Source organism: Microcebus murinus, chromosome 4, assembly GCF_040939455.1.
Source record: "Microcebus murinus isolate Inina chromosome 4, M.murinus_Inina_mat1.0, whole genome shotgun sequence".
Classification (NCBI taxonomy): Eukaryota; Metazoa; Chordata; class Mammalia; order Primates; family Cheirogaleidae; genus Microcebus; species Microcebus murinus.
The window spans coordinates 54,389,361-54,401,686 of record NC_134107.1 but is presented as its reverse complement, the minus strand read 5'-3'; the positions used below and the strand labels follow the sequence as shown (position 1 = coordinate 54,401,686).

The 12,326-nt window shown below is 35.3% G+C and overlaps 1 protein-coding gene across 1 annotated transcript; it reads right to left on the bottom strand.

The window, feature by feature from the left end:
* Positions 1-10,537: 10,537 nt before the first annotated feature.
* On the bottom strand, positions 10,538-11,521 carry LOC105859892 (olfactory receptor 226-like). The gene has a single exon (XM_076001391.1). The coding sequence runs from the start codon at positions 11,519-11,521 to the stop codon at positions 10,538-10,540; it is 984 nt and encodes a 327-aa protein (XP_075857506.1).
* Positions 11,522-12,326: the final 805 nt, after the last annotated feature.

Sequence of the window (12,326 nt, the reverse complement as noted above, 5' to 3'; positions counted from 1 at the left end):
ATTAATGTCTTTCGTAGCAATTAGGTTGGAACTGAAGATGGAGGTGTAAGAGAAGAATTGTGAGTTTAAGAAGGATTCTCATAAGTAATTGGGAGAAAACATTTCTCAAAATTTAAATAATTAGAACAAAATGAGTATGATTGGGTAGTTAAGATTGTCTATGTCATTGTGCTGCTCGTAAGTTTCACAGATCCCACTATAGGAGCAAAAGTCCTGAAATGGAAAAGATACTGAGGAAGTCATGGGGAATTGACCCAGACATAAGAAAGTGCAGCAGGAGCAATGAAGGGTAGAATATAAAAGACTATCTGCAAATATTCTTTTTTTTTTTTTTTTTTTTGAGACAGAGTCTCGCTTTGTTGTCCAGGCTAGAGTGAGTGCTGTGGCGTCAGCCTAGCTCACAGCAACCTCAAACTCCTGGGCTCGAGTGATCCTTCTGCCTCAGCCTCCCGAGTAGCTGGGACTACAGGCATGCGCCACCATGCCCGGCTAATTTTTTTTATATATATATCAGTTGGCCAATTAATTTCTTTCTATTTATAGTAGAGATGGGGTCTCACTCTTGCTCAGGCTGGTTTTGAACTCCTGACCTTGAGCAATCCGCCCGCCTCGGCCTCCCAAGAGCTAGGATTACAGGCGTGAGCCACAGCGCCCGGCGATCTGCAAATATTCTTAAAAGAAAAAACTACTTTTGAGTAAAATCATATGCCATAAACATTTTAATAAATTCTGTTTTGAAGAAAGCACCAAAATCTGTGTGTGTGTTTTATATACTACACTGTTAGTTGAAAAACCATCAAAACCAGCAACTGATTCAATCAGTGTTATTTGGTTGATATGGAAGCGTTGTCCAAATGAGGGATTTTTTCAATAGTTTAGATTTATTGAGGTGGATGTCATATGTCAGTTTGCCTTTGGCTATTATGAGTAAATAGGCCACATCAATAGGCTAAATAAATTAAACCATAACCATTTCAATATATTAAATATGTATTATTTAATTGATATAATAAACTCAACACCCACAAGGATAGAGGGGTCACTTTCTAAAATAAATACAGGTCCACATTTCTTTATTCACAACAAATTGGATTTCTCAGATTTTAAAAAGGCAATATCCTTTGTACACTTTCAAACACCCCCAAAGAGTTCTAAAGCAGCATTCCATAACTAACATATTAATTAATATCTCTACACCAAAACGTGACTATTTACACAATATGAAATAAGAAAAAACTGTAAACAATCTCTTATTGGTTCACAATAGATATTTTTACTTTGGGCCCCAAACTTAGGAAAAAATGTTTACTTTTCAAAGTTGCTTGGATTTTGGAATTGCAGATAAGAGCTAATGGAATGTGTATGTATTTAAAATTAAATGCAATCCCAAATGGGGAAATACTAGATATGTTTTTATTAAAGCAGAAGATGCCAAGATATTCTGTATCCCTATTATTTTGTATTGCTTTGGCAGTTTTTGTCAACACAATACAACATGAAATTTAAAAATATTGAAAAGATAGATACAATATTAGTTGCATATAATACGATCATGCTCATGTAATATGTGAGTACTAAGCTAAAAACTGTTAGATAATTATAAGAAATAATACAGAAATATTCCACATATCCTTTGCCCAGTTTCTTATATGATAAAGTGCTACAGAACTATAGTACATTATCACAAACTATATATTCACACAGATTCATCTGGGATACAGAAGGTCCTCACATCACCCTTTTGTAGGCAGACCCATTTCTTTCCTGCCCTGAACTTTTCCTTAACTCCTGGCAACCACTAATCTGTTCTCCATTTCTATAATTTGGTGTTTCAGGAGTGCTATATAATAGAATTATGTAATCTTTTGAAAATATCTTTTTTCACTGAGCATAATTCTCTGGGGATTCATCCAGGTCATTGTGTATATCAGTAGTTCATTTTTTAAAATAGCTGAGTAGTATTCCATTTCTTAGCAATTTGCAAGTATACAGTATATTATTATTAACTATTGTAATCTTGTTGTATAGTAGATCCCCAGAACTTATTCCTCCTGTCTAATTGAAACTTTGTACCCTTTGATCAACATCTCTCCACTGCACTCCCACCTAACCTCACTCCCCTAGTCCCTAGTAACTATTAATACTAATCTACCTTTTTCTATTCAATTTTCTTAGACTCCACATGCAAGTGAGATGATGCAGTATTTATCTTTCTGTGTCTGGCTTATTTCATTTACCATGTCTTTCAGAATCATCCATGTTGTCATAAATGACAGGATCTTTCTCTTTTTTAAAGCTAAATAGTATTCCATGTGTATATGTATTATATTTCTTTTAACTATTCATCTGCTGATGAACACTTAGGTTGATGCCATAGCTTAGCTATTGTCAATAATGCTGCAATAAACCTGGGAGTATAGATACCTCTTCTATATACTGATTTTCATTCCTTCAGATATTTACCGAGAAGTGGACTTGCTGGATCACATGGTAGTTCTATTTTTAATGAATGTCCATACTGTTTTCCAAAATGCAAATACCAATTTATATTCCCACCAACAGAATATAAGGGTCCCTTTCTCCACATCCTTGCCATCACTTGTTATCTTTTGCCTTTTTTATATTAACCATTCTAATGGGTGTAATGTGATAGCTCATTATGGTTTTAATTTGTATTTCCTAATGAGTATTTTTAAAATAATTGTTGGCAATTTGCATGTCTTGCTTTGAGAAATGTCTATTCAAGTTCTTTGACAATATTTTAATCAAGCTATTTGTTTTCTTGCTATTAAATTGCTTGAGTTTCTTATAATATTTTAGATATTGACTTGTATCAGATGTATGGCTTGCAAATATTTTTTTCCCATTCCTTAGGCTAGCTTTTCACTCTGTTGGTTGCTTATTTTGCTGTACAGAAACATTTTAGTTTGATGCAATCTTATTTGTCTATTTTTGCATTTGTTACCTGTGCTTTTGGAGTTATATTGAAAAAAATCTTTGTTAAAACCAAGTCAAGAAGCTTTTTCCCTAATTTTTTTTTTTTTTTTTTTTTGATGCAGAGTCTCTCTATATTGCCTAGGCCAGAATGTAGTGGCATCATAGCTCAAAGCAACCTCAAACTCCTGGGTTGAAGCCATCCTCCTGCTTCAGCCTCCTGAATAGCTGGGACAACAGGCATGCACCACCATGACCAGCTAATTTTTTCTGTTTTTAGTAGAGGTGGGGTCTCACTCTTGCTCAGGCTAGTCTCAAACTCCTGAGCTCAAGAGACCCTTCCGTGTTGGCCTCCCAGAGTACTAGGATTATAGGCATGAGCCACCATGCCTGGCCTTCCCTAAGCTTTTTTCTAGTAGTTTTACAGTTTCAGGTCTTATGTTAAATCTTAATCAATTTTGAGTTGATTTTTGTGTATGGAGTAAGGTAAGAGTCCAGTTTTGTTATGTATGTGGATATATAGTTTTTACAACATAATTTTTATTGAAGAGATTACCTTTTTCCCATTGTGTGTTCTTAGCACTGGTAATTTGTTTTTGTAGATGTCTTTTATCAAATTGAGGAAGTTATATTCTATTTTGATTTTCTGAGAGTTTTTTTCATATGAATTAGTGTTGAATTTTATCAAATGTGGTTTTTGCATTTCTTTATGCAAGAATATTATGTGACATTTCTTCTTTAGCCTTTTAATATGATGAATTATGTTGATTGATTTTAAAATATTGAACCATCCTGCATATCTGAAATATACCACACTTAGTCACAGTGCATAGTTCTTTTTACATATGTTGAATTATATTTTCTAATAAGATGTTAAAGATATCTGTATTTGTGTTAACAAGAAATATTGGTCTATAGTTTTGTTGATGTTTTTGTTGTACTTTATCTGTTTTTTAAAATTAATTAATTAATTTATGTATTTTAAGTTTTTTTATTTTAGCATATTATGCGGGTGTGGATATTTAGGTTACATATATTGCCTTTGCCCCACTTGAGTCTAGAATATGGACACACTTTATCTAGTTTTTGTATCAGGGTAAAACTAGATTCATAAAATGATTTGGAAAGTGTTCTCTCCTCCTCTATATTCTAGAATGGACTGTGTAGTATTGGCATAAATTCTGTCCATGCACTTGGCAGATTTCTCTAGTGAAACCATATAGGCCTGGATATTTCTTTAGGGGAGCTTATAAATTAAGAATTAAACTTCCTCGATAGTTATCAGGCTATTCTAATGATCTATTTCATACTGGGTGAGTTGTGACAGTTTGTGTCTTTGAAAGAATTGGGAGATATCTTCTAAGTTATTAAATTGATGGATGTAGACCTATTCATAACAGTCACTTATTCCTTTTTTTTCTTCAGGATTTCTACTGATTACTCTGTTATTATTCCTGAAATCGGTTAGTTGTGTCTTCTTTTCTTCTTTGTAATTTTTCTAGAAGTTTGTCAATTTTATTCATCTTTTCTAAGAATGAGCTTTTTGTTTCATTAATTTTCTCTACTGTTTTCAATTTCATTAATTTATGCACTGATCTTTATTATTTCTATTGTTCTATTTGCTTTGGCCTTATATTAATCTTTTTCTTTTCTAGTTTTTTTAGATAGAAGTCTAGAATATTGATTTCAGAAGAGTCCTCTTTTTGAAGTGTACATTTAGTGCTATAAAATTTCCTCTCAGTATTGCTTTAGCTATGTCCCACAAATTTTGATTTATTGTATTTTCATTTTCATTTAATTCAATGTAATTTTATCTCTTTGAAATTTGCTCTTTGATCCATTGGTTATTTAAAAGAGTATAATTAATATTTAGGTTGCTAATGCTTGGAGATTTTTCTGGTATCTTTCTAATATTCTGTAATAGATGCCCAGCAATTCTCTCATGTATTGATGGGCACTTGGGTTGTTTCCACATCTTTGCAATTGTGAATTGTGCTGCTACAAACATTCTAGTGCACATGTCTTTTATTTCAAAATATTACAGGCGTATATACATTAGGTTACATATATGGCCTTTGTACCACCTCAGTCAGAGCTGCATGCATGCATATCCCCTACAGTTTGTAACACACTCACTAGATGTGAATTTGCCCATCCTTTCCTTCCCCCTCCCAGCTGTCCAGCCCCTGATGAATGTTACTTCAATACATGCACATAAGTGTTGATAGTTTAATCAAATCCCATTTATTAGTTTTTATTGTTGCCATGGTTGCCATTGGGGTCTTAGTCATAAATTCTTTGCCTAAAAGTAGACCTAACATTTGATCCAGCAATCCCACTATTGGATATTTACTCAAAGGAAAAGATGACTTTTCATCATAGAGAACCTTCACTTGAATGTTTATTGCAGCACAGTTCACAATCGCAAAGATGTGTAATTCACCCAAGCACCCATAAGTTCAGAGTGGATTAATAAAATGTGGTACATGTACACACTCCATGTGGTACATGGAGATGGAGTATTACTCAGCCATAAAATAGATGAATTGATACTTTTTGCAATTTGAATGGAGCTACAGACCATTCTCCTCAGTAAAGTAACTCAAGAATGAAAAAACAACTACCACAGGTACTCACTACGACTTTGGAACTAAGCAATGAGCACATATATGCACAGAGAGAATTAAGACTCAGTGGAAATCAACCAGGGAAGAGGAGAGAGGGGTGGGGGAAAGCCTACCTAATGCCTACCTAATGGGTACAATGAACACTATTTAGGTGATGGGCACACTTATAGCTGCAACTCAAGCATTACAAAACTGATCCATGTAGCCTAAAACATTTGTACCCCCTTAATAATTTGAAATAATAAAAGGAAATTCTTTCATTTACAATGACACATATCAACCTGGAGGACTTATGCTAAGTGAAATAAGGCAGACACACAGATACAAATACTTACTTATGTGTAGATGCTTCATAAAAGCATCTACATGCTACATGTAGATGCTACGAATTCATAGTAACAGTGAGTAGAATGGTGGTTGCCAGGGGTTGGGTGGGTGGGGAATGGGAAATATTAATCAAAGGGCTAAAATTTTTCAGTTTTAGGATGAATAATTTGTGAGGATCTAACGTATGGCATGGTGAAGACAGTTAATAATAATGTATTACATATTTGAAACTTGCTACCTGAGCAGATCTCCACTATCCTTACCACTCCACTACAAGGTAAGTATGTAAAGTTATTGATAGGTTAATTAGCTTGCTTAGGGTAATCATTTCACAATGTAAACATATATCAAATTATGTTTTACACCTTAAATACACACAATTTTTATTTGTGAATCACACCTCAATAAATCTGGGGAGTGGCAAAGAAAACTATGAGTAAATAAGAATAAACATGAAAAAATTCTAAAAATCAGTTCTAAAACTACTTTGTGATAACTACACAAATGTAATATATTACTTGTGCTGGAATATAAACTACAGCCATGATTTGATCAGTAGAAATGAGACGGGGGTGAGGAGAGGCTGTCAGTGTAGAGAGACTAGCACAGAAAAGGGTATAGAGGATGGACAGTGAAAGGTGAGGCCATAGAATAATAAGGCCTCCTCAATGACTACAGGTCCCACCACTGCCTCGGACTCCAGGAAGCATTCATTCATTTAATGAACATTTGTGAAGTGTACACTGTGTGCTAACAACAGGGTAAAGTGACAGCCCCTTCTGTCTGTCAAGTTGTCCACAGCCTAGTGATCTCTCAGTCTCTACTACTAATTGTGCTTCAAGTAACCATAAAATCTAGAATTGACTGCTAGAAGTTTTACAAGAATGAAGGTTTAGGAGATAGACTTGTGTCTTGGTGAGTAGCCAAAGGTGGCTAGAGGGAGATGAAGCAAGAACCTGAAAAAATGAGAAATCTTAGACAACCTTCTCCAGTCCTTGAGGATTTGAAGGCTATATGTGATTGACTTCAATCACTCAGCCATATTCTTTGTCTAAAGGCATATTGTGAGTTGACACTAATTCTGGGAAGGTTGGGACCACTGGTTTTCATAAAATGAGACTATGGAACATGAAAATCAGGGAAGGCAATCTTGCCTTAAGGAATGATTCTAAGAGAAAATGAAGACACTTCCCCCATAGGCCCTCTCTTCTCTACCTTATGCATATAGCTGTCCACACATTCTTGCTGGCATGAAATGGTGATATCTGAAAGAGCTGGTGTTATCTTAGAGTTGCTAAATGTATAAAGCAATAACTGTGTATCAATTATATTTTATTTTATTTTACCTCTCCCTTATCAATTAGCAAAACAACATCAGTGAGTAAATGTCATGAGAATTAAAACTCCAGGTAAAAATGGAAAAAAAGGTCTTTATATGAAAGTAAATCTTTGGCTGTACACATCACTGCAACAGAAAAAGAAGGGGTTGCATATAGTTATTTTATGAAAGCCACTGAAATCAATGAAACTTCTATTACTCATGTAACAAAAACATTTATACCCCCTTAATATTTTGAAATTAAGAAAAAATCAAAATGTCTATAATAAGAAATTATTTGGTATAAAAGAACTACTAATGTGTTTCCTTTAAATAAATATCTTTTATTTTGAATTAATATTATATTCACAGAAAAATTGCAAAAATGCTAAAGAGAGTTCTCAAATACCTATCACCCAGTTTCGGTTTCAGAATATTTAATCTGAAAATTAATAAATATATTTCAATAATATAATCATGTTTCATTAGCATATATACTTGTCAAAATTAAGAAACAAAATTGATAGATTACTGTTAACTATTCATATTTTACCATTTTATTCAGATTTTATAATATTTTCCATTAATATTCTTTTAATATTCCAGATCCAGTCCAATATACCATATTCCACATAGGTATCTTGTCTCTTTATTCTCCTCTGATCTGATATTTCTCAGTTTTTGCTTGTTCATAAGTGTAGTGGTTTTTTAGTAAAGGGAAATGGGGTTTTCAGTGTTGCAGAACAATTGTTATTTTTAAAATATCTTTAACCAAAAAGGTGTTTGTTTTCTGATTCAAGTCAATGTGATATGTTAACAAAGAGTAAAAAATATTGGATTATTAATTACAATTTAAAATTGATTTATATAAGATTTGTAATGGACAAGAGGTTAAAATAAAGACCAAAAATAATATTAAGAATATATTCAAGAAACTTGAAAGGCAGACTAAGAAACTTGGCATGTATTAAACATCAGTGGGAACCACTAGATATTTGGAGCATAGAAGTCACCTACGTTGATCCTCACTTGCCTATAGATTTTAGTTGCCTCTAGCTATTCAGAATAGCATCCGCAATCATGTGGATCTGGCACCTCCTGTACTGATGCAAGAGATTGGTGCCTTCTCCAGACACTGCCCCAGTGAAAGAAAATTATAAAAGAGTTGTATTATCTAAGCAATATTTTGAAATATTGGCAGATTATGTAGCTGGTCTAAAATAAACAGAATCAAATGGAACAAGGATAAAATAAAATCTTATATCTAGGTTTATGAAAAAAAATCAGTTATGCCAATGGAGGATGGAGAATACTTAATCTGATAATTAATACTTCATTTGAAAAACCCTAGGAGCCTTTATGACCTCAAATTCAATTTTGAGTCATGAGGGTCATATGATTATTAAAATTCTCAGTCCAAGTCTAGAGGGGTGTCGATCTCACCATAGTACACAAAGACTCAAACTCACTGTTTATTGAGAGATGAGTATATGAAGGATCCTGCTAAACACTGCTCCTATACTAGAAGTTTGGTTTCAAATTCTGAAGTCAGAATTAGAGGTATTTTTTTAACTTGAAAAAAGTAGTGCATTTATTATTAAAAGCTTGTAAAATAAAGAATAGCACAATAAAGAAACTCAACATCATGTTTTTAGTATTAACTGGAGTTAACCTATAAGGGAAGCTCATATAATAGCAATAATAGCAATGCCCAGAGAAGGACTCTCCCTTCCCAGATCACTACCCCATTGCAGAAACTTATTCTATGGGGACAATTAGAAGGTAGGCTTTTGATAACTTTATGCCTAGTCATTTTTTAAATTATTGTAACAAGATAGTTATATTGTTTTGGCACAAATAAGCTATGTATATTATATTAAAAATTTTAATAAGTATGGATGAGCAAATAATGCCTAATATCCTTGTTAGTAGCCTTGTGCAAACTTTATTAAGCAGGAGACAACTATAAAGAGACAGGTAGCAACAGTTGTATCCCACATCTGGAAATAGAATCTTCATTATCTTCAGGGTTCTGGGTCTTAGGAGCTAAATTTCTGAATATCATACTGACATATCCTCTAAGCATCTCTTTGTCCAGATGAATAAAGTTGTATATCTTATTGGTTAAGAAAGTTTATTGAAATAAATATGTTGATAACAATGCTTTGCCACAGAATACAGCTTATAAGCTTATAAAAGTAGGAGATCTATTGCATAGCTACAGCTAACATTTTAGTCAAATTCCTTTTATTCATGTTTAAACAATCAAATAAGACTGATACTTTTGATACTGTTACATATAACTTAATATTTCTGTTTATGGTATTAGGAATTTTTTTCTGTAATTAACTCTATTTAGATCATGTTACTTCAATGTCTGCACAGTGTTTCATTTAATATGCAAGCTATGATTTATTCAACCAATGCCCTATTTGTGAAAGTTAAGCATATTTTCATGTTTTTGTCATTATAAATAAAAATGTCTATCTGCACAAATCTTTCTGATTCTTCTGAATCAGGGTGGTTTCAGTATTTTAAAAATTTGTGATACAGGTTGTCATGTATCCAGCAAGCCTGAGCTAATTTGTACCTCCCCATACCCTGGTGAAGTATAAGGGGTTTAGTTCCTGCCCTTGCCAACCCCATATATAAGCATGACACATAGTCCTTGCCTACATGGCTCCTAACTATATTTTTTGTTATATTTATTCATAACCATCATGTGCTAGGTACTGTTCTGAGCCAAGGTAATAAAATGATGTACAAGCAAATGTGATCCATTCTCCATGGTGTTTATAGTCTAATTAGGGAGACAGAAGTTTAAGGAAACAAATACACTCAGCTAGCAGTTTAGTGTGGACAATGACCTCATTAAATTAGGAAATGAAGCTAGAAACCCCTGTGGTTCAGGAAGTGTGATAGGGTTCCCAGTACACAAATTCTTGGTTGCTTACCCTCTATTACCTCATAGGCTACAGCTGGCGGGCTGTGGCTGAACAAGATCACACCAAGAAATCTCATACTGCTTTTCCATAACGAAGGCTGTGCTTCCTTGAATGGAACAGTGTCTGTGTAAATTACAATGAAGCAGACAATATAGGACCAACCTCCAGCCTGTATTTTAAGGCTGTGTACTGCAGAAATCCAATTTGTAGCTTGTAATCCATCCCTTTTCCTCTTCCTGTACTAGTTATAAGGAAGCATTGTCAGTTTCTTGGTGATATCGTTGAAACTTTAGGCCCTCATTTATGCTCTAAGAACTCCACTGGACTTCATAAAAAAATCTTGAACCTGACTTCAACAGCATTTTATCAGACATCATACCTCCCCTTTACCCATCTCTGCTAGCTTTCCTGGGGTTAGCATCCTGGCCCTGGTACAGGTGCAGAGTACAGCGTAGGGCTCTCTTGACCTCTTGGTTGCGCAAGCAATAAATGATGGGATTGAGCAGTGGTACAATCACAGCATAGAGTACAGAAACCAGTTTGTTGGTGTCAAAAGCTGAGAGTGCTTTTGGCCGGGCATAGATGAAGATAGTGGCTGCATAGAAGATGATCACAACAGTGAGATGAGAGGCACAGGTGGAAAAGGCTTTATGGCGTCCAGCAGCAGAGGGGATGCGCATCACAGCCCCTGTAATGGCCATGTAGGAGGCCCCGATAACAGAGAATGGCCCCAGCAGAATGAAAATGGCCAGGACAAAATCTGCAAGCTCTGCTTTGGACATGTCAGTGCATGAGAGGTTGAGCAATGGGGAGACGTCACAGAAAAAGTGGTTGATGATGTTGGGACCGCAGTAAGAGAGGCGAGAAATGAAAAAAACTTTGACCATGGAGATGCCAAAACCTCCAGCCCAAGAACCAAATGCCATCTGCACACATGACCTGCTACTGATAATAACAAGGTAATGGAGAGGATGGCAGATGGCCACATAGCGATCATAGGCCATAACAGCAAGAAGGGCACACTCAGTGCAGCCCAAGGCCAGGAAAAAGTAGAGTTGTGTCATGCATCCCTCAAAGGAGATTAGCTGTCCATGGCCCTGTTTAGACCCAACAAAGCCAGCAAGCATCTTGGGAACAGTGACAGTGACATACCAGATCTCCAGAAAGGACATATTAGCCAGAAAGAAATACATAGGTTTGTGGAGGGTGGAATGGTTCCTGATTGCTGTAATGATGAGTATGTTCTCTGTTAGCACCAACATATAGGCCAGTAGTGAAAGGGCAAACAATAGTGCCCGCAGTGGTGCACTAGCTGGGAATCCCAGCAACACAAACTCACTCACTCTCCCACTGTGGTTCCTCTGCACCATGGTATCAATCTTGCCCACCTTTTTTCAAGAGGTGAGAACAAATGGTCTTCAGGAGGCAGCAACAAGAACCCAGCCTTTCTCTTGGTGGATTGATATTGGCAGAATGGATGCAGTGCATATAATTAATCACTGAGTTGAGGCCATTGCTTTCTTCTGTAATCTGGAAACAAACTAAGACAAACATAGACAAAAATAAATGCCTTTGTGTGGGGGACAGGATAGGGGTTTGTTCTGACTGGTGGAGAAGCATGTATTGACAGACACCAAAGAACAATGACAGTAGTTGGCACCTGAAGAACATAGATAAAAACCAAAAATAGAAAGTGTGTATGGCCTAAAGTGAGGGATCGTCTCTGAGATGGATCTGAGCCTGTTTTAAGGAAATAAGTTACGCATGGAGGAACAACAATAGTATATGATACAATATTTACCATATGTTATTAGTACAGGCAATGTTCTAAAAAGTTTTCAGAATTAATTCATTTGATCTTCAGAACAATCCTGTGAGTTAATACTATTGAAAGTCCCCTTTTAATGCCCTAAGAAACTAAAGCATAGAGAGTTAAAGGACTTGTTCTTGGTCATAGAAATAATAAGAGGTGGAACCAGGAAGTCAGGACCTCAGAGCTTCCAAAACATTCAGGAGACCAGAAGAAGGATCTGTGAAATACATTCTAGATTGATTTATATTTGGGAGAAGAAATCTTTGAGAGTCAGCTAGGGAAGCAATTCCTTCTGACAAGAAAGAAAGACTAAAGCAGAACACAAGGAGGTCACAGTACTTGTAGGATGAAAGTCCTACAGA

What these genes read in the sequence shown, in the direction of transcription:
- LOC105859892 (XM_076001391.1), bottom strand. Translation starts at nt 11,521, where the DNA reads ATGGTGCAGAGGAACCACAGTGGGAGAGTGAGTGAGTTTGTGTTGCTG.